Source organism: Centroberyx gerrardi, chromosome 7 (genome assembly GCF_048128805.1).
Source record: "Centroberyx gerrardi isolate f3 chromosome 7, fCenGer3.hap1.cur.20231027, whole genome shotgun sequence".
NCBI classification, from domain to species: domain Eukaryota; kingdom Metazoa; phylum Chordata; class Actinopteri; order Beryciformes; family Berycidae; genus Centroberyx; species Centroberyx gerrardi.
The window spans coordinates 33,007,276-33,031,068 of record NC_136003.1 but is presented as its reverse complement, the minus strand read 5'-3'; the positions used below and the strand labels follow the sequence as shown (position 1 = coordinate 33,031,068).

At 41.4% G+C, this 23,793-nt stretch overlaps 2 protein-coding genes and 1 pseudogene across 2 annotated transcripts in view; 2 read left to right on the top strand and 1 right to left on the bottom strand.

The window, feature by feature from the left end:
- The window catches only part of LOC144539498 (NACHT, LRR and PYD domains-containing protein 3-like), a 306,969-nt gene that overhangs the window by 109,621 nt on the left and 173,555 nt on the right, over positions 1 to 23,793 (bottom strand). The window lies entirely within an intron of this gene.
- Positions 1 to 23,793, top strand: part of LOC139914934 (scavenger receptor cysteine-rich domain-containing protein DMBT1-like) — a 77,283-nt gene that overhangs the window by 35,449 nt on the left and 18,041 nt on the right. The window contains exons 9-11 of the mRNA XM_078284545.1: positions 1,580 to 1,913; positions 3,273 to 3,598; positions 4,962 to 5,270. Coding sequence (XP_078140671.1) covers positions 1,580 to 1,913; positions 3,273 to 3,598; positions 4,962 to 5,270 — 969 coding nt within the window. The remainder of the gene's footprint in view (positions 1 to 1,579; positions 1,914 to 3,272; positions 3,599 to 4,961; positions 5,271 to 23,793) is intronic.
- On the top strand, positions 18,520 to 19,589 carry LOC139914932 (E3 SUMO-protein ligase ZBED1-like; annotated as a pseudogene).

Sequence of the window (23,793 nt, the reverse complement as noted above, 5' to 3'; positions counted from 1 at the left end):
AGGTAAAAATGTAACCTACCATTAAAGTTTGTAGGGCAGCAGTGTTATCAGGTCACTGTTTATAAATCCTGTTACTAACACAGGCGAGTTTGGAGCAAATTGTGGAATGTTAAGTTTCACTTTTGTTTTCACACTGGGAGACTCTGTGGATTGAGTACAATGCTGCTGGTCTGCTGTCTGTGCTTCTCCAAGTGACAAACATGACGTGATGTGCACATCAGGTGCATTAGAGATTGATTTAGATCAATTTCTATACACTGACCAACTTTTGATTTTGTGCCTCTGTATGGGAAACACTGCATCTCGCAATCAAAGACAGGAGATGTTGTAGTGACTGATAATGAGAGAACTGCTGGATAATTTGATAACTTTCAAAATGTAACAAAATATTCGGTAACATTTTACAATACGGGTCACTAAGTTAAGGGTTAGTTAATGCTTAATAAGGATTAGTTAATGCTTTATAAGCATTAACTAATGCTTTATAAGCATTAACTAACCCTTAATTAACAGTAAACTAATGTGTAATTTACTAATGGTGTTCATGTTAACTAAGGTATTGATTTATACATTATTTAATAGTTTATAAAGATGACTATTAAATAATGTATAAATTAATACCTTAGTTAACATGAACACCATTAGTAAATGATTACCAGACACATTAGTTAACTCTTAATTAAGGGTTAGTTAATGCTTATTAAGCATTAACTAACCCTTAACTTAGTGACCCTTATTGTAAAGTGTTCCCAAATATTCCGCTAAGTGACAAGGCCCAACATTCACGTCACTGGATGGATTTACTGCTCACTGTGACACACTGAAGATGAGTGACAGGCAGATTGCTGAAGTTGGTTAAGGTGTGTCTCCCATCAGTAACATGTTACATTGTTACAGCAATTTTCACCATTTCTACCCTAAGGTCCCTCATGCGGGATCATCACTACAAACACAGGTTTCACAGCCAAGCTTTGTTCAAGCCCACAGAACTTTATTTTAAATTCTAGTCAAGATCCCAAGGTTTCCAAAGATACCAAATCTGTCATGCTGATTTACATGGAAATGTGTATAAAGTGATGCACAAGATATCTGGATTTTTCCGATGTAATGGGTCAGCCATAAAAAAACGGTGTCTTGTTTTTGAATATTTCACTCAATATAAGCGTGCTATAGGTTCATTGAACTGGAAAGAGCAGATACAGAATATGTATATGACATTGTCGTAGAGTATGGAAAAATTATTTTTTGTAACTTTGAAGCCACTTAAGGGGAAATGTAAATATAAATATAGTATAAATATAGTATACTACTACTTCTACTACTACTGCTAATACTACTGCTGCTACTACTGCTACTACCCATGTTACTACTACTACTACTACTACCAGTAGTGCTACTGCAACTACTACTGCTATTACTACTACTACTACTGGTACTACTACTGCTACTGCTACTATTTATGCAACTACTGCTACTTACTATTACTATACTAGCAGCGCTAGTAGCTGCACATGAACATTAATACCACTACTACAATTACTACTACTACTAATAATAATAATATCTTATTTTATTGCAGTTCCTTCTCTGGTCAGACTGGTTAACGGCTCTTCCAGTGACCCCTGCTCCGGCAGAGTGGAGTTTTACCATGATAACCAGTGGGGGTCGGTGTGTGACCACCAGTGGGAGCTGGCCGACGCCCAGGTGGTGTGCAGGGAGCTGGGCTGTGGCAGGGCTCTGTCGGCCCCCGGTGGAGCCCACTTCGGTCGGGGAGAAGGACCCATCTGGCTGGACCACGTCAACTGTACAGGAGCCGAGTCGACGCTGAGGGACTGCAGACATGAGGGGTTGGGATCACATGACTGTAGCCACAGTGAAGACGCTGGTGTGGTGTGTGAAGGTAAAACACAAACTCAGGCTCAGGTGAACGTCTCGGCATTTTATTCTGGAGATGTTTTAGTGACTAATAATGAGAGAACTGCTGGACAATTTCATCACATAACTCATGCATGTTTTACGGCAAGTGATTCGTGCGTTTAATGGCATGTTGCGACTATGCCAGTTTATTACTCCGGGGGCTTGTTTTATCAATCGGATCAGATTATAACGTTCACTGTCACCAATATCCAAACCAGCACTTTAGGCCAATATCGACCCGATACCGACTTAGCAGATCGGTGCATCCCTAGGAGTGAGTATAACCCTAGACCAGTGATTCCCAAAGTGTGGGCCGTGAAGGTACTGCAGGTGGGCCGCGAGAGGTCATTTACAATAAATAAATAAAAAGTTTTTAATTTTCAATTTTGTAATTAAGTTTGAAATTACCATAAAATACTTATGATTAAATATTTGCATTAAAAAAGTAATCAGAACTAATAAAACAAAGCCATGGGTTTTAAATTACGTGTTATTCTTCATTTATCTGACCTATTTTTGATCCGGCCGGAACGTATCTTATATCTCGTCACTGGCGGGGAATTGTAATTGAGGGAACACCTCATCATTGGCGGGGGAAGAGTAAAAATGGAGCGGTGGCTATCAGGTTGCAAAAGGAAAGCTGTTAATGGAGAATCAACCTCCACAAGCGAATCATCAAAAGATCAAAATGAATCCGTGAAAACAAAAAAAAGGACTCGCAGAAAGTACTCAAGTGAGTACCTATCGCTGGGATTTACTAATTGTTACGTGTATGTGGATGGATTATTAATTTGCACTGCATTGCCATATGCCCACGTTCACATGTTCTGTTTATGAAATAAAAAATATATAGGGAAATACTTCATCTTATTCTCGTATGTTGATCAGAGTTGTGATTAAAGGGTTGGGTGGGCCGCGGAAGATTTTAAGGAAGTTTGGGAATGGCTGCCCTAGACATCCCATGTGTAGCTTGTTTCTCTTAACACTACCCATGACAGCTACTACTACTACTACTACTACTAATATTACTTTTACTACTACTACTGCTAATAGAACTACTCCTACTTCTACTACTGCTACTACTACTACTACTACTACTACTGGTACTACTCCTACTCCTATTAGTACTGCTACTGCCACTACTAATGAAACTACTAACCTACCTATTCCTTCTTATGCTACTGCTTCTACTGCTATTACTTATGCAACTACTGAAACTATTATTAACACTACTATTACTATTCTAGCAGTGCTAGTAGCTGCAAGTGATATAATAATATTTATACCACCACTACAATTATTATACTACTACTGCTACTAATAATAATATCTTATTTTATTGCAGTTCCTCCTCTGGTCAGACTGGTTAACGGCTCCTCCAATGACTCCTGCTCCGGCAGAGTGGAGTTTTACCATGATAACCAGTGGGGGTCGGTGTGTGACCACCAGTGGGAGCTGGCCGATGCCCAGGTGGTGTGCAGGGAGCTGGGCTGTGGCAGGGCTCTGTCGGCCCCCGGTGGAGCCCACTTCGGTTGGGGAGAAGGACCCATCTGGCTGGACCATGTCACCTGTACAGGATCTGAGTCGACGCTGAGGGAGTGCAGACATGAGGGGTTGGGATCACATGACTGTGACCACAGTGAAGATGCTGGTGTGGTGTGTGAAGGTAAATCACAAACTCGGGCTCAGGTGAACGTCTCGGCATTTTATTCTGGAGATGTTTTAGTGACTAATAATGAGAGAACTGCTGGACAATTTCATCACATAACTCATGCATGTTTTACGGCAAGTGACTCGTGCGTTTAATGGCATGTTGCGACTATGCCAGTTTATTACTCCGGGGGCTTGTTTTATCAATCGGATCAGATTATAACGTTCACTGTCACCAATATCCGATCCAGCATTTTAGGCCAATATCGACCCGATACCGACTTAGCGGATCGGTCCCTAGGAGTGAGTATAACCCTAGACCCGTGATTCCCAAAGTGTGGACCGCGGCCCCCTGGTGGGCCGTGAAGGTACTGCAGGTGGGCCGCGAGAGGTCATTTACAATAAATAAATAAAAAGTTTTTAATTTTCAATTTTGTAATTAAGTTTGAAATTACCATAAAATATTTATGATTAAATATTTGCATTAAAAAAGTAATCAGAACTAATAAAACAAAGCCATGGGATTTAAATTACGTGTTATTCTTCATTTATCTGACCTATTTTTGATCCGGCCGGAACGTATCTTATATCTCGTCATTGGCGGGGAATTGTAATTGAGGGAACACCTCATCATTGGCGGGGGAAGAGTAAAAATGGAGCGGTGGCTATCAGGTTGCAAAAGGAAAGCTGTTAATGGAGAATCAGCCTCCACAAGCGAATCATCAAAAGATCAAAATGAATCCGTGAAAACAAAAAAAAGGACTCGCAAAAAGTACTCAAGTGAGTACCTATCGCTGGGATTTACAAATTGTTACGTGTATGTGGATGGATTATTAATTTGCACTGCATTGCCCTATGCCCACGTTCACATGTTCTGTTTAAGAAATAAAAAATATATAGGGAAATACTTCATTTTATTCTCGTGTGTTGATCAGAGTTGTGATTAAAGGGTTGGGTGGGCCGCGGAAGATTTTAAGGAAGTTTGGGAATGGCTGCCCTAGACATCCCATGTGTAGCTTGTTTCTCTTAACACTACCCATGACAGCTACTACTGCTACTACTACTACTAATATTACTTTTACTACTACTACTGCTAATAGAACTACTCCTACTTCTACTACTGCTACTACTACTACTACTGGTACTACTGCTACTCCTATTAGTACTGCTACTACTAATGAAACTACTAACCTACTAGTACTATTCCTTCTTATGCTACTGCTTCTACAGCTATTACTTATGCAACTACTGAAACTATTATTAACACTACTATTACTATTCTAGCAGTGCTAGTAGCTGCAAGTGATATAATAATATTAATACCACCACTACAATTATTATACTACTACTGCTACTAATAATAATATCTTATTTTATTGCAGTTCCTCCTCTGGTCAGGCTGGTTAACGGCTACTCCAATGACTCCTGCTCCGGCAGAGTGGAGTTTTACCATGATAACCAGTGGGGGTCGGTGTGTGACGACCGGTGGGGGCTGGCCGACGCCCAGGTGGTGTGCAGGGAGCTGGGCTGTGGCAGGGCTCTGTCGGCCCCCGGTAGAGCCCACTTCGGTCGGGGAGAAGGACCCATCTGGCTGGACGACGTCAACTGTACAGGATCTGAGTCGACGCTGAGGGAGTGCAGACATGAGGGGTTGGGATCACATGACTGTCGCCACAGTGAAGACGCTGGCGTGGTGTGTGAAGGTAAAACACAAACTCAGGCTCAGGTGAACGTTTCTGCATTTTAGTCCAGAGATGTTTTAGTGACTGATAATTAAGTAACTACTGTATAATTTAGCTAAAGGTTGGCTAATGGTTAGGTTTCGGCAAGTAAAACAACATTGGTTAAGGTCTGTGTTAAGGTTAGGCAACTAAAACAATTCGGTTAAGGTTAGGGAATGGCTTTGGTCATGGTTAAATAACAAAAACTTTGCGTAAAAATTCATACATCCATTCATACATAGAAAGCAACTCAAAGTGCTTTACATAAAATAAATGGATTAAAATAATTACAAGCAAAAGAAACAAAATCAAGAATACAAGCAAAAACAAGCACACATCCTGTATAGACCCACGGCGCGTGTGTTCTTCTCGTGTGTACTCGGAAATACGTCACGATACGGAAGTTAGATACTCTCGAAATGCCGTTTCATCTCGACTTTAAGTATGGTTGCTACCAACTTAATCTGCAAACAAATTCTAGCACAAGGCTAACTCAATATTCTACTAGACACTTAGGCCCCATTTATGCAAGTCATATTACAAACAAGTTTTGTATGTTTACTCATGCTGCCAAGCTAATGCTAACACAAGGCTGACCTAAACATGCTAGCAATCCGATGCTAGCACCTGGCTAACCCACGAATGCTACCAAGCTAGTGCTAACACAAGTCTGACACAAGCATTCTACCAACCTAATGCTAACACATAAGCCTACACAAGCATGCTACAAAGCTAGCCAACACAAGACTGACAAGTATTCTACCAAGCTAATGCTAACAAGGCCTACATAAGCTACCAAGCAATTGCTAACACAAGGCTAACCCAAAGATGCTACCAGGCAAATGCTAACACAAGGCCTACACTAGCATGCTACCACAAGGCTAACGCAGGCATGCTACCAAGCTATTGCTAACACAAGACTAACTCACGCATGCTACCAAGCTAATGCTAGCACAGGGCTAACTCAAGAAAACTATCTACCTCGGCTACTTTGTGCCCCATTTAGCATGTTTCCTCCTCATCCACAGCCATTCACAAGCACTCATGGCTGCTTCTGACATAATCTTAACTGCCTGCTTTAAACTCTGTCCACGGATGCCTAATTCACCAAGAAGTGCTAACATTGATCTGCCTACAAATCCTCTGCAACCCACCTCAACAGGCTTCAATTGTACATTCAAACCTCGCTGCTCCACCTCAGCTGCCAAGTCAGAATACTTGAACATCTTCCTTTCATACGCTTCATCTACTGCATCTTCTCATGGCACTGTGAGTTCCACAAAATACACAATTCGATGTGACTCCGACCACAACTAGGGTGACCACATTTTCAAACCCCCAAACCGGGACCCTTAAGTGTAGGCCTACCGCACGTTCATGCACGCGCACATGTATGCGCTTATGCACGCACCATAGGCGTTTTCATCAGGATGGGGGACAATTATTTCAGCGCTTATCACACCTAGTGACTGCACCTTTCAACACCATGGACAGCGCCTCAGCAAACGAAAAATGATGTTTTGTCTCCAAAAATCCACCAAAACATAGTTTATTTGAAAACTGTATAATAACACTTGTAAACACAAAACACAAGGATTGCACTGGTGTAATATAACATATTTTTTGACTGTCAGATACCTTTCAGCTCTGGCTGTGTTTCACCAGATGGTAACGTTAGGCAAAGGTCCCCTCCTGAGCTGCCAGTTTCAGATCACTGTCACCGGCGTTTGCCCCGCTGAAGTAGGTCACAACGGTGCTACTACTAGCTTGTAGCCACCGCTTTTGTTTGGCCGTCTTAATATGATCTTTTATAACGGCATTTCCACGGCGCGCGACCGAAAATGTACTCTTGCAGTGTGTGCAGAACGCACCACTTTCGTTGCTGGCTACTTCACGAAGAAAAGAGTAACTTAAGCCTTCTGGAGGTCTTTAGAAAAGAGCGACTTTCTCTTCGGCATGACAGCTAACCGTTAGCTTACTGACAGATTCTGTCAGACAGAGCCACAAGCGTCATAGGCTAGCAACAGCATTGACAACGACACATTGATTGATTGACACTCATACAGACAAATCAGTGTTGAATTCAGACGCGTGGTGTTTTTTGATTGGGTTAGGTAATAATGAGCGGGACAGAACATGATAAACGTCTATGTAAGCGCTGAAAAGTATAATACTATTATTATTATTTTAATTGTGGTGAAAACCGGGACAATTTGGTAGTGAATGTTGAAAACCGGGACATTTTAGTGTTTTACAGATATTTGTCGGGACTCGGGACACCCATCTTGAAACCGGGACAATCCCGGACAAACCGGGACGTCTGGTCACCGTAACCACAACACCAAGTCAGGTCTTAAGTTTGAGCTGACTATCTCACTGGGGATCACAAGCTGTTTCCCTAAGTCCACTGCCATTTTCCAGTCTCACCCTGCCCCTAGCCCCGCCCCTAGCTGCCTTGTGCTCTGCCTGCCTAAAATGGCTTCCCTGCTGCTCTTTTCTCCCTCTCTGACAAACTTAATCTTGGTGCCCTCTTTCCTATCAGGCAGTGAATTTATCTCTAGTCGCTTACTCTCAATTGCTGCTGCTAGGCACCTGAGCACTTGATTATGTCTCCAGGTGTATCTTCCCTGAGACAAACTAGTTTTACAACCTGATAGTATATTGTAGCTATGCCTGAACATAATGGGCAGGCAGGATCCTCACCTAGCTAAAGAAGTTATACTTCATTACAAACCTTGCCAGATCAATGATGAGTTGATTAGGAGGCTTGGCAGTAGAATCACGGCCCTCTAGATAGAAAGCAAGTTCCTCAATACCCCCCTCATGAGGTATATTAGTGTAAAGGCTTGCTATATCTAGAGTGACCAAAAGAACATTATCAGGCAAACCAAGTAGACGTGAAATCTTATTCATAACATCTGTAGAATCTTTAATATAGGCTGGTAGTTGTTTTACAAAAGGTTTAATATGAAAATCAATAAATTCTGAAAGGGGAGAGAGTAGAGAATCAGTCTGTGCTACTTTTGGTCGACCAGGAGGGTTGGATAAAGACTTATGTATTTTCGGTAGAGTATAAAACATTGGACGAATAGGGTATTGGCAGTATAGAAAGTCAAATTCTGTTTTTGTAATCCAACCTTTTTGTCTCGCCTCTTCCAAGTAGGAGCGAACAGTACATTGAAAGGAGTCTGTAGGATCCGTACTCAGTTTCTTATAAAAATTGTTTTTTATAAGTTATGAAAGAATTGCCTCTTTGTATTTGTCTGCATCTTGAATACAAATAGCTCCTCCTTTGTCCGCAGGTTTGATCACTAGATCTGTCGTTCATTAATTCATTCAATGATTTCTTTTCATTAATGGATAAATTGTTAGTCATACGGACAGGATGTTCCACCTTTTTCATAACATCTTGTTTGACTAACCTACAGAATGTATTAATGGAAGCAATGCTGACAGAAAGACACAACTTACTTCTAGGTCTGAATGGGGTATGTGTCACAGGAATTTACAGAAAAAAGTTTCAGCTTGATTCGTCTACAACATTTGAATAATTTAGGTCCACTTTTAGTCCAAAAATATTCACTTTTCTATTTGGGACAAAGGATAATCCCTTAGAATGGAGTGATAGATGGTCATCAGAGAGTTCTTCGGAAGAAATATTTATTACCATGTTTGGGACAGACTGTGTGTTAATGGGTGTACTCTTGTTCTTTGACAATCGCCTACCCCTTCGGATTCCTTCTTCCTTTTCTGCACTGGTATTTTCGTGGCTGTCCTAAAAAAGCAGGTAACTGTGATGTGCTCGAATCACTGTCAAGAGTGAAGTCACTGAAGAGTCTTCCCTGTCGGTGCGGTCTTGATGGGTTCTTTCCCCATTCCACTGACATATTCTCATCTCTCTCTGTCTGTCTGTATGTTGATGTTTAGCCTCTTCAGAATCAGTCAAAGGTTAATTTCTTTCCCAGGAGTAAACTTCATTTCTTTTGTAGTCTTCCGTATCGCGTCTTCTTCAGTTCTTCAGTTTGATGGTTTGTAATTTCTCCTTATAGTTGTGCACATTCTCTTTTAATGAGCGTTCAATAGCAGGGAACTGGGTGTCACACTGTTGTTTCAGAATCTGTTCTTGTGCATTAATTTCTGTCTTCAAACCGGCTGCTTCGGTGGATACATGGTCGATAATAAGTAACAGGAGAGACTTTATCGTAAAGAAACACGATTGCTGATGCACGGCTCTCAGTAATATTGGAGGATTAAATGGATCCCAAGGGGCCTACGTATCCAAAAAGCTCCAACTATTGGACACTCCAATGAAGACTTTGTTAAACGGTGGGGAGAGATCCTAAGTTAATGCTCTTTGGATCTCCTGTTACTTGGTAGATGAGAGGAGAAAGTGAAGTCTTTCTGGGTATTAGTTGGCGTTGATCTCACTTTCAAGAGGTTGAGCTGACTTAAACTATGGCAGCAAAACACACCTTAGTATTCATTTTGTCCTTCATTTACTCAGCCCTCAAGAGTGTCTGTGTTTACATTCGTCATTTCTCAGTTTTGCTCGTTTGTTTTCATTTATTTTATGGGTTTTTTTGGCGCTCTGTCAGTCTGGTGGAATCCTCCGTCTAGGGGCTTTCTCTGCCGTCAATACAGAGGCGGGTGCATGAGCAGTGATTGGATTGTCCCCATGTAATTCCTGACAAAGCAAGGAAGGTGACAGCTACCACAAATCAAAACAGTTTCTGTCTAATACTGTCTTTAAGATTCGTACTGAAAAATATGTCAGGATATGATGTAAGAGCAATGCTTCTAGGCTAAATCCAGTTAATTATCAATTCACAAAGTTGTCTGCATGTGGGCAAGGTTCTTGCTTTTAGTTAACGTTTACACAAGTTAGTCTGATGCATCAGTTCTGACCAGTTTTCAGCCCGTTAAGAGGAAATCTGACCTCTTATGTTGCCATAGAAAATTATTTTTGTCATTAATATCACTGCACAAAGTATTTTTTTAAAAGCATACTGTATATTGCTCAGGTATACCTGTATTCAGTTTGATAACTGCTTCAGTCGCAAGACCAATGTTTACATTTTCATCTTCCATTGCTTCCTCTCGACACACTTTGCGCGGACTGATTACGCCAGCATCCAAAACCCCGCCCACAAATTTAATAATCCAGTCAAAATGCCAGAACCTCCCAGTGATCGGACTACTCACTTCGACAAGGCTGAATGCTAAAACCTTATCAGTACATCAGTTTAAACCACCGATCACCACAGGGTCGGGTGGGTGAGGCATGTCGATCATATCAATATTTTTGTGTTTGTGTGATTGTAGGAAAAAGAAGAGAAAATAATAATAAAAAAATCAATATCAAAAAATGTTGTGCCTGTTCTCTCCTCTCCAGACTACACTGACTACGACTACTCTACCGACCCGCCACTGGAGAACCAGGCGATACACTTCCTAGTAGGCCGGACAGGGGTGGTCCGCGGCTCCGTCAACCCCATCAAGTTCGACGTGATCATCGACAACACCGGCCGCGGCTTCGAGAAACATTCAGACTTGGGCTACAATAGAGAGACCGGCAAGTTCACCGCACCCTTTGCTGGATATTACCGGTTCATCGTCAGCATTTTGCGCAGTCGGAGCAGCACCTGGCGCATCCTGGTGAACGGCGAGCTGAAACGGTCGTGTTTTGGTCAAATTGGCTCGGTGAGCAGGCTGTGCACGTACAATGTCTGGCTGCAGGCCGGGGACAGGGTGTGGGTGGCACAGATAAATGGATTTGCACAGGACATGACTTTTTCTGGGGGATCGTGGCAAAGCAACTGGTATGACTTACTTACTTACTGATTATTACTAGCATTATTACTGAAAATATAATTTACCAGTGAAACGAATCTGATGTAGCCTAACCATCCCTTGTACTATTTTGGGGTGAGCACATATGTAGAAACCTTGCTTGGATGTTAGAGGAAAGGAAAGGAATTAGACCCACAAAACCTGCAGAAGGATCAAGGCAGATTGGAGTTTTAGTTCTACAATCATTTCTCAGAGGCAGAGCAAGCTCACTTGAACGACAAAGAAGGAACTCTGATCAAAATATAACAAAATACAAATGGCAATGACTTCTTTTTTTCATTCATGATCATAGCATTTATGATCTTGGAAGGTTAGCAGGCTAGCTAACTAGTATGGTTAGTTTGAAGTTGGCGGCAAGATTGTATTTTTTCAGTTAGTAGCAGAGAGCTAGGCTTCATAATATTAGCTTCCTCCTCTCTTACCTCTTGTCTTTTTCACTGGGCTTCAGTGTACGTTTAGCCAGAAAAACTGTGGTTCTTTTGCTCCGCCCCCTGAGTTTAAAGTAAAACTACAATATGCAAGAATCAGGATCAGCAGCAGAGCTGTAGCCAGCATGCTGAAGGAGGGTGGGTCTTTTTCCTCAACAGACCTTTTCATTGTGATAACAGGATGTATTATCCAAGGACTTTCCAAGCCATTTTTCTCACCGTTTTTTCCAAGACTTAATGAATTAGTGTGTAATCCTGAAAATCTGCATGCTCATGTAATATGAAACAAATGAAAATAACAATAAAAATATACTAGATACTTTTTACTTTATTTTGTATTTTTATTTTTGTACTTTTTAATGACTGCATTTCAGCGCTGTTTTCACCTCCATTCACACATTCATATTTCTCAGCAAAATGTTTCATGATTTTCACAAAGCATATTTTCAACTTCTGCAAACAAAAATTGTGGTTTTAGCAACAAGATCCTTTAATTTCACTGTCATTAATACATTACTAACATTACCAAGTAACTTGTGTAGGATTAAAAGGAGGGTTGATTTAGATGTTCTTATAATATAGTTTGATGAAGCATAATATTCAATTTTGGGGCACCACTGTATCGATATCTGTAAGAGACCACTTAGGCTCTGCTGAAGGGCCGATTTCAATGTAGTACATTTAATTAATGAATCTGAAGGAATTAATTATTTTTGCTTTCAGAGTTTAGTCATTCCATAAATGCAACACATATGAGCCAGTATTGTTATCATGGACTGTCCCCTGTTTTGTGGAATGAAAATGGCCAAGAATAGGTCATTTTGGAATAGACCAAGGGTGGGAGGATGGGAAATTTGATTGAGTCAGTTCTCATTTTCACAAGGTTTTGATGTGGTAACAACACATTGGACGGCACCGTGTAGGTGCTATGGTCATTTGTCTGGAGTGACCGTGCAACTCTTCGTCGTGTGAAGAGTGCTTTGGGTTTTGGACTGATCACAGCATCCATTCTGTTTAGAATGTCTCGGCCAATCACAAGGTCAACGGTGTCATTAGATTAGATAGAAAGGATGCACTAGTTTCATGTCTCCACATCTGGGGCCGTATTCACAAACATTCTAAGAATCCTCTCAGAGTCTTTCAGAGTCTTCGCCTAAAACTTCTTAGCAAGCAGTTCTAGCTTAGGAGTGATTTAGGAAAGTTCTCAGAGCAACTCTGAGCGAGGAATGGACAAGAACTTGTATCTTAGTGAGGAGGTGTGGTCCACTCTGCTAGGTATGATGCTCTCTTTTAGACGCCGCCATCGGTCCATCAGGAAAAATCACAGCATGCCTCTTTTAGTCATTCAGAATGCATACTCAGAAATTGATAAACACACAATTTACTCCATTTTTTTTTTTTTTTACATTTGACTTAATGGGGCCTTCGAGGATCGGGGAATTTCAGGGATATACCCTTGCTGTCGGCCCCCGACAGCATCCTTGTTATGACTTGTCTGTCAAGTTGACATTAAGACGTTGTGAAAATGTCTCAAGACTGGCCAATTCATACAATTGCTGGCCTTTATTGGGAAGCCTATAGGGTTGTTGAACAAGAGTAGATCATCAGTGATGCGGACGTCTGTCCCATCAGTGAACCCAACAACACCAGAAAAACCCGCAATATCCATAAATGCTGTTCCTTGTGCGAACGTGCAGTGGGAATGAACCTGTCCACACACAGGTAATAAAGCTTAAGGTAATTTGGAACAGTTTGAATTAGGGATGTCCCGATCCAATTTGAAAGATCGGAATCGGGGGCCGATCAAGGTATTTTTCATTCATCGGTAGTGGATACAATATGCCCTATTCAATTCCAATTAATTTATTTACCATCTTCTAGCCAATTTACGTAAACTGTTTTAAAACTTAGGTGCCGCAAATAGACACTCTCCATTGGTGCACATGGGGCGCATGTTTACAAATGGATACAACGAAGCTGGAGTGCTGAAATGTCAGCTGTGTGGAGGTACCAACCATAGAGATAATAACAGTAGAGGGGGCATGACGTCATTAAGCGTGGGATAATCGTCCGCCATCTTACCTGGGTCCAGTTATAATGTAATATTTCCCATGTGTAATGCTTCATCAACGAGTAAAATAAAAACAAGCAGACCATGTGAATACCAGTAAAACAATATATTTAACACTTTCTTGATGTGTTTCAGAAAAATCAGACCTCAGAATAAACCAATGAGACAAAACAAATGGATGACTTGATACCTCAATTCAGTCAAAACTAGAACTAGAATTAGAACTAGCACTTTTCAGCCTGGGGTCTAGGGACTAGAGCTGAACAATTAATTGAAAAAAATAAATAAATAAATAAATATGAACTTTTGCAATTTCCAAATCGCAGAGGCTGCAATTAATTGCTTAATAGAGAAAGGTCCAAAATGGATTTCTAAACGAGGTATTTTAGAGCTGACATCAATCACACAAAAAAAACACTTTTCTTTAAACAATTTTAAAGTTCTACAAATGTATGACAAAAACATGTTTAAATCACAACAGCAATATTCTATCAAATAACTGCATAATCCCCGGGGGTCCCTGAGGAGATTCCAGGGTCCTTGGGGGAGTTCCGGGGGTCCCTGAGGGGATTCCAGGGTCCTTGGGGGAGGTCCGGGGGTCGGTTACTGTTTACAAATCCACAATTACTGTGTTTACTAACACAGGTGAGTTTGGAGCAAATGGTGGAATGTTAAAGGAATAGTTGGGTATTTTGAACCCTGGGCCCAAATAACAAGTTTTCCGTTATGATCCCTATTAGTAGAAACCAGAACTTCCCCCTCCTACTCTACTGCAATAGAAACCTAGGGGCATACGCCACAGTCTTTGAAAACTATGATAAACGTTGTTTTACAAAACGCGACGCTCAGAGTATAATCATACCGATAAGTATGTTATCTAAAAAAAAAACCGAGCCTGTCAATTTCTGTCAATAGTTGTGTTCTATTTGGATAGGAACTATTTTTTCCTCAAAGACGCACTACCTTCTAAACCGGTGTAAGTGTCCACGAGAGCCAGAAGAATCCAAAAATAACTAAAAATAAAAAATAACTGACAGAAAAGCTCGTTTTTTTTACAATTTTTTTCAACATCTCACTAAGCGACAGCTGACTGACTGAGTGACTGCCTGACCTGAATTCGCCTCGTGATGCCCTCAGCTGGACCGTGTGAAAAAAACATCATCTGCTATCTCACCCTCACAGAGGACTCGCATTTGTCTCAAGACTTGACCCCTAGGCAGTGTTAAGCTATGCCATTACAAAGAGTCACAGTAAAAACATGACAACTCACCCCTTTTTTGTTTCGTCGCTCCATCTTAGTCGATGTCCTCATCAGGAAAAAATCTGGATTTTTCACTGAGGAATATTCAAGCACTGCTGTTAAATTTAATATTCAACATATTTCAAAGTAAAACCCTTTTAATCACACTGTCATGCTTGCAGTTAATGCGTATGAATATGACGTGAAGATCATGTAAGGCCTTCTAAGTTGCAGTAAAAACCTGACAACTCACCCTTTTTTTGTTTTCACTACATCTTCGTTGCTGTCCTCACCAGGAAATGGTCTGGATTTTTGACTGAGGTAAACCCCTTTTAATCACACAAAAGACAAACTGTCATTTTTGCAGTTAAAGCATAAGAATATGGTATGAAGATCATGTACGTTCTTCTGATATCAGTAGCAAATTTTTGTGCTTGCCTAAAATATCAAACTATTTAACATAATATTAAAGCAACTTACATTCTCTGTCTCTTCGCTTTGTTTGGGCTTTGTTCGGCATTCGTGTTAAGGTCAGTTTGATCTACAGCCTAAAGACACAGTCCTGCCTCCTTCAAAGTACCTGATTAGGAGAGAGAGAAGACAGAAAGTAAATGACAGAGTCATTATAACCATCTGAGAGCATAGAGTTGGCCTTTAGCCTTTAAAAACATATCTGAAGCGTAACAAATCAAAATATAATGGGAATATAACTCATGTGGTGTGTAAATTGTGCGGACTCTATACAAAATCCATCCCTCTCCAGGCTCCTCCTGAGATTTAACAGCTTTCACTATTCTCTGTTTTATATGGAGGCCAATGGCATTGTCCATCTTTGACCCATCCCGCAGGCACCACTTCAACTTCATTTGTTTGCTCAAAAATGTTATACATTTTGTTTCAGCTTCACAGTTATTTATCAGGACTTTCCAGTTTGGAGTGAGTAGCTGCCAATTCTGTATAGAACAAACAAAAGAAAAAGCATGAAATAGCGTACATTAAAAGTACAAGTTTCAAAGTAATCAAATATCATGTCAGACCACTAGAGATTGCAAAACGTTTAAGTAAAATGTACATAATTGACTTAGGCTCACTCAAGACAGCTAGTCACTGCAGTCTCTCAAAGACTTAAACGCACAGTATGTAATTTCTGCCGCTAGGGGTCTCTCAATCAAAACAACAAAAGACGTAGTTTGATGATGTCATGAAGTAGCGTGGGATCATGGGAGTTTTTTTTACGGGGACAGCTTCGGCGACAGAACGCACAGCAAACGGGAATGAATAAAAAAAAACAACAGAGTGGCTAGCTAGCTAGTTCGCCGACTTCCTTCCTCACTCTGACGTATCATCTGGTGTTTCTTGTGTTTCCCTGGAAGTTAGGGGGTAAAGGGGATATGATGCCACTGACAGGCGACAAAATGAAACGCACCGTTACCTTGAATAAAATTACGGATTTCTCTGGGTTTGAACATTGTTGGAAACATTTGGGATAATGTAAGTACACAGCTCAAAAAAATATATAACATAGTGTTACAACCCGGCTCAAGGAAGTAACAATGAGGGGAGACATACGCCAAAGTAAAAGTTAAAACAATGATTTATTAACTAAAACTAAGGGGAAATAACTAGACAACACAAACTACATCAAACCAAAAGAACAGAACAAAAGGTGTGCATTAAGTGAGGAGGGAGAGATACACTGATGGTCAGCCGGCCCAGGTGCACTCCATCAGTGCTGACGACGAACCCGCCTACCAGGCTCCTACAGGACAGACAAGACACAGAGCAGCAGCCGGCAGAGCGGGAGGGTCGTCACACATAGGTCTAGTCGTTTTTAGATATTGTAATGCAGAAATGTTACATATTATTCCTTTAAGTGGCCACCAACTTGAAAAAAAATAAATCTGTGAAACTACAGAGGTCCTTGCAGCTATGATTACCAATGTATTACTCTGTTAACAACTTTGGGTTACATCAGAATCTGTTATGTTTTATGGCCAATTCTATCACTATAACATGCACTTCACCCCATGTCATTGTATGGGAATTTACTTCATATAAGCAATCTAAAAAACATGGCTTTGAATTAGAAATACTTTCTACTAAGCATCACCGCATCTCAGAGTCTGTACAGGAGGGAATGAACATGTGATTTGACTTAATGGGGGAGAGGGTAGAGGTTCCTTGCAGCCCAAAATGTCTTCTAAACTGAGCCCATATTCTTATTGAGTGATTAACTATTATATTTGAACTCAAATTATTGCTAAGAAGGGGCAAGGCTGCACAAACCACTGAGCCCAAGTGGTGTTGGCATGATGAGAACTCTAATTGCACCCAGTCTGCCTTTCCTGCAATTGGTTTGTCTTCGAATCAGTGAATTAACTTCTGAATGTTGCATGCCCAATAATAAAAAAGGAAATTAGGCAAAGCCAGACCTCCTAAGCGCTTTGGTCTTTGGAGATGGGTCCTGCTGATCCGACTAGATTTATTCCCCCATACGAAAGAGATAATACTTTTATCAAGTGTTTTAAAAAAAAAAAATTTAATTAGGATGGGGATGTTTTGAAAGAGATATAAAAACTTTGGCAATACTATCATTTTAATTAGGTTAACGCACCCCGCTAATGATAATGGTAAAGAGGCCCAACGATTCATATCCTGTTTACACTTATTAAGAAGAACAGTGAAGTTTTTTGTAAAAGTAGCTATGAAGGAGCGAGTGATCTCAATTCCCAAGTATTTAAAACCATCTCGGACCTTTTTAAAAGGGGAAAAGGCTAGAAGGAAGTGCATCTGCTTCAGAATTTAAAGGGAAAAGTTTTTGTAAATTTAACTTATACCCCAAGATTTTTCCAAATTGATTCAGGATATCTAGAATGCAGGGGAATGATAAAGCTAGGTCAGAGACATACAGAAGCAGATCGTCTGCGTACAGAGAAACTTTAAATTGTAGCCCACCCCAATGTATACCTTTAAAGTCCTTACAGAGTCGCAGTGTTATTGCTAGGGGCTCAATGGCTAGCGCAAACAAGAGAGGGGAAAGTGGGCATCCTTGTCTTGTCCCCCTTACAAGGGGGAAGTAACCAGACTGAGTATTATTAGAGATTACGGCTGTAAGGGGAGAGGAATAAAGCAATTTGATCCAGGCAATGAACTCGTCTTTAAAGCCAAACTTTTGGAGGGTAAAGAATAAATATTTCCACTTGACCCGGTCAAAGGCCTTCTCAGCATCCAGTGAAATCACTACCTCTGGGCACTTCGACCGGGTCGAGTGGACAATATTGAATAGTTTTCTTAGATTTGAGTAAGAGTGCCGGCCCTGAATAAATCCTGTTTGATCGGGTGAAACAATATCTGGAATCACACTCTCCAGTCGCTTAGCCAAGACCTTGGATAACACTAAAATCTACATTTAGCAAAGAGATAGGACGATATGATGTACATAACAGAGGATCTTTATCTTTCTTTGCCAGCAGAGAGATAGAGGCCTGTCTCAAAGTCATAGGAAGAATGCCTGAGGAGAGTGCCTCTTTAAACATTGCTTGAAGAATTGGTGCCAATTGAAGGGAAAACTTTTTATAAAATTCAGACGTAAACCCGTCGGGACCGGGCAACTTGTTATTTTGCATAGAGTTAATGGCCATAATGATGCCAATCCGTGACAGTGGTTTCGAGAATGTCTTGACAAAATGCCGCAAACTGGTTGGACATTTCAAGCATAGTCCAGCAAACGCAGCAGAACTGTGACGACAACAAGCGGAGAATGCACAACAGTTGGAACCTCTAATCCAAGATGTTTTGACCAGATGGAACTCCACTCTGAGCATGATCACTCGGCTTCAAAGAAACAAAGATGCACTCAGAACTACACTTGATATCCATCAGCAAAGAAGCACTCCAGCCATGCTGACCAATGCCGAATTCGAGAAAATCAAAAAGCTTGAAACACTCCTTGAACCCTGCAGGTAAGCTACTTAAAAAAATCACAATAACATTTATTTTGAATTTATTTTGTAGAAAATGCAAATGTGATTCATTATTGTCTCTTTGATCACTGGCAATTAATTGCACTTTATTTTTCATGGCAGGTATGTGACTCATATCCTGCTCAGTGGTGCTGCCTGCACTGTGCCATTTGTTCCGGGTGATGGAAGCTTCTGATGATGATCCAGGCTATGTGCTCCAGTTTCAAGAGGCCTTCACAACTGACCTTTCAAAGCGGAAAGAAAGCACCAATGTCCAATGGTTGAAAGTGGCAACAGCAGTCGACCCCAGATTTAAGGATCTGAAATGCCTTCCCAGATCTGAAAGGGAGGAAGTCTGGAGGTTGATTAAAGAAGAGACTGCCCAGCAGCCTAACAAAGAAACAAGAGAGCCAGAACCACCTAAAAAGAAGATGAGCCTCCTGTTGGTTGCATCAGATTCAGAAGATGAAGGGGAGGCAGCAGCTGACACTTCTGTGGATCGGTACAGAGCAGAGCCCAGCATCTCCATGGAAGACTGTCCATTGAAATGGTGGTCTGAACACGCAGGGGCCTACAAAAGCTTGGCACCTCTCGCACAGAAATACTTAGCTACACCTGCAACGACAGTACCATGTGAAAGACCGTTCTCACTCTCTGGTCACAATTGTACAGAAGAAGAGAGCAGCACTGTCCTCTGATAATGTTAACAGACTGGTCTGTCTTAGCAATTGGCTTAAAGAAAAGAAATAGGAGAAAAGTTACAACAGTAATTAGACATGTGTCTAATGAGTGCAGTTTTTCATTTCACTTTACTGTCATTGGGAAATTGTTTTTTTCCCCCTGTGCAGTACAGGAGAATTACGAAGATTACATTCTTCATTAGAAAATCGAAAATGTTACAAATGTCCTGCTGTGGCAGCCCATTTTTGGACCGTTCCTACATTGCACTTCTTTTGATTTGAAAGAAATATAAAAGATCATAAAGTAAATTTTTTCTTTGTGTTCATTTGATTCCCAATCAAGACACTCTGGTAAGAATTGCTTTACATTGTTAATATGGACTTAAAAACTGTTTTGAAATGCAAAATAATGGAATTGTAAACATGCGATTAAAAACACGATTAATTGCGATTAACTATTGAAATTCGGAGATTAATCGCGATTAAGAAAATGAATCGTTTGACAGCCCTAAAATAAATAAATAAAATAAAAATAGATAAATAAACAATTAAATAAATAATAATAAAAAAATATATATAATAATAATAATCATAAAATAAATAATAATAATCATAAAATGCACCATCAAATGTCAGTAAGACACAAGTATATGCTTATAACAACTTGCATTTAGAACCTTAAAGCGATGGACAAAGCAGTTGGATTTTATACACATTTGGCCCTTCAAACAATGAACTAGGGTAATAAAAAAGGAAGTAGGCCTTTAAAACTGTAAACTAATATAGTTGGTTCTATATAAATCAAAGTATTAAGCCCTTAAAACATTCAATTAGAACCGCTAGTTTCCTGTAAAAGAAATAGTTCTGAGCAATAAAGCTGTGGACAAGGGCCATTGGTTCTATCCTAAGAAAAAGAAAAACAAGAAAAAAAGGTATCTCACAATGCTCAGTGATTGACGCAACGTCCGTTTCCGTTGATCTACCTGGTTTGATTTCACATCAGTGACATGACAACAAACAAAATGCTAGAATGTGTGGTTAGTAGTTTTCAAATGTTAAATTTACTAAAGCACCGCTGATATCGTCAGATATTAGCTAAGAACAGAAAGCACTCAATAAGGCCCCCCTCTTCGCAGCGCCGACCGGGCTATAACGTTAACTAGCCCACCTTAAATCCACCAGAGACCGCAGCTAACGATAGCATAGCATTAGCAATATTGTTAGATTACATATATCATAGCTCCACCTTATTTATGTGAAGTCAATTTTGAAGATTGAGTGTTTCCACATTCCACGATCAAATTAACGCTGTCAATGGCTCATAATGCTTGTGATAAAAACTAGGGAGTAACGTTAGTTGGCATTACTGATGTTATACTTTCAGTAGAGGAAATAAAAAAGAAATAGGCGGGTCGTATTAACAACATTAGCTATGCCAACGTCAAACCAAAATAGGGATATTCCAGCCCACTAATATAACTAACAACTAACAACATATGGGAAATGTTATTCAGTCTTCAAGTGCCGGTCAACTTAGTTAGCCAGTAATTTTGTTCACTCACCGGACAGTCCAACAGGCCCAGGCTAGGAAAATGTGATGTCCTCGGAGCGTTGAACTCATGCCTGGTTCCATCAACGATCACCCGAAGCTTAGCAGGAAAGAGTAGGCTGAAGTGGTACCCCGCTTTTCTCAGTTGGGCCTTGATAGGAGACAGCTCTCTTTCTGGCTACCTCAGCACTAGTCCGCAAAAATGCGGATCTCTGAGCCCTGTAGGACAGGGGACCTTTCTCTAGTGCAAGCTGCATTATTCGTTGCTTCATCTGGAAGTGGTGGATACAGGCTATAAAGGGACAGGGTGCGCCATTCTGTCTCCTCTGGATGGCTACCCTATGCGCTCTGTCCACGGTTAAAGGACGGGGGAAGGCGGCGGCACCAAATGTATCACCTAGGCAGGATTCAATGAAAGAAGTTGGTTGGGTGCCTTCAGCTCTCTCTGGTATGCCTGTTATACGGATGTTGCACCTCCTGGATCTGTTCTCAAGGTCGTCGGCCTTCAGCTTCAGTTGTTCGTTCTCCTTCATAAGGTTACCAACTGTGGATTCTAGTGTAGTTATTCTCCCCTGGAAGTCGTTCATTGACGTTTCAATGGCCTGAATTGTCTGGTCTTGACTGGCAATAGTGGCGTGGTTGGATGAAATTTGTGCTGTCAGGTTTGCAATAATTCGCTCCTCCATACCGGCGAGTAATTTCTGTATATCAGTCAGAGATACTGCTGGGTTGTTGCCGTCCCCATGTGTGGGGTCATTGCTAGCTAGAAGATCAGATGCTAAGCCGCCATCTTGTCTGCCCTCACTCTCATTTTTGGCTTTTTTGCCTTTGGTTGTGGTCGTTTTGCGCATGTTGAACTGGATGCAATGGACACCGAATCAGAAGTCAGTTTTAGAAGCGGGTCCTCCAAGTTTTAGACGGGTGAATAATACAACAAATGTCAAATAAATGTTGAGTGGTGACAGAGCTCTTCCAACTTGCTGCCTACTCCGCCATTCGCCGTACCGGAAGTCCTGCTGATTTTTTCTTGATTCTATAGAATCAAGAAGCCGTTGCTCTGGGCAGCATATTTCATCATCGTGATGCACAGGGCCAGCCGACTTTTTCCTCAAACAACTTAATAAGTCAGCTGTAGACACATTTGCGATCTCAGGAAAGTAGTTCTGTAGCACTGAAAATAGTCCCCGGCGTAAGAATTTGTTCCCATTTGAATTTGATTTGGTAATAACTACAACAGCCTGACTTTTCGTGGTAACAGTTAGCGATTTTTAAAATTGAAACTATGTCTTTGTGAGCTGTATTTCAAGGTTTTTAGCTTGAAATACACGCCCAACTGATGCCTAACTGGCAGCCGCACAGATGTCACCAATAGTGACACCCTTGAATAAGGCCCATGATGTTGCCATACCCCTTGTAGAATGAATGTGTATGCCAGACGGCATAGCCTGACCCTTGCTGCTGTACGCCAGGGAGATAGCCTCCACAATCCAGTGGGAAAGGTGCTGCTTAGACAATGCTCTATCTTTCACTGGATTGGCAAAGCAAATATCAGCTGCTCACAAGACCAGATTGACTGCGTTCGAACAATATAGGTGCGCAGGGCACGCACTAGACACAACGCATGCAACATCTGCTGCTCCGGAGATGCAAACGGAGGAGGAGAAAAAGGAGCCAATTCAAAACCCATGGAGCCGTGTGACAGAAGAGTCTTGGGCACATAAGACGCCTTAGGGCGCATCTTGGCCTTACCATCAAGGGAAAACTGGATGCACGAGGGGTGAACCGACAACACATGAAGATCTCCAATGCGTTTAGCCGATGCCAGTGCCAAAAGAAGAGTCGTCTTATAGGATAGGATCTTTAAATCCAGTCACTCAATAGGTTCAAAAGGAGCCCCACATAAGGCATCCAATACTAAAGGGAGGTCCCAAAAGGGAACCAGTGGCTTGGAAACCAGTCTGCGGCAGTAAACACCCCTGAGGAAGCATATGACCAGAGGGTGATGCCCTGGCGTGGCGCCATTAAAACCCACATGGCAGGCTGAAATTGCAGCACTGTAAACCTTAATAGTGGAGTAGGAGAGCCCTGAATCCATCAATTCCTGTAGGAAGGACAAAATCCCCACAATAGAACATTGGAAAGGTATATTACCTTTACCCTGACACCATTTCTCAAAGGTCTGCCATTTAAAAGCATACAACCCCCTAGTAGACAGAGCCCTTGCATTCTGGATTGTGTCAATCACATTCAATGGGAGACCCTCCGCTATGAGGTTGGACCTCTCAGGGGCCAAGCCCATAAATCCCACATCTCGGGACGCGGGTGGCAAACCTCCCCCTGAGCTGGGAGAGCAAGTCTTTCTGCAGGGGGAGCTTCCACGGGTCCCCGCACAGGATTCTCAATATCTCTGGGAACCATGGCTTCTTGTGCCAATGGGGAGCAACAAGAATTAGAGACAAGCCCCCCTGATGTACTCTCTCCACTGTGGGCAAAATCAGATCCACAGGGGAAAATGCATACAGAAGGGTGTGCGGCCACGGATGAGCCAGGGCATCTATTCCCAAAGGTGCCTGCATGTCCTTCAGGCGCCTGCATGTCCTTCATTGAGAAGAACAGTGGGCAGTGAGTATTTTCTCGCGATGCGAAGAGATCGACGTTGGCCTTGCCAAACCGATCCCATATCTGGACCACCACCATGGGGTGGAGGCACCATTCCCTTGCCCGG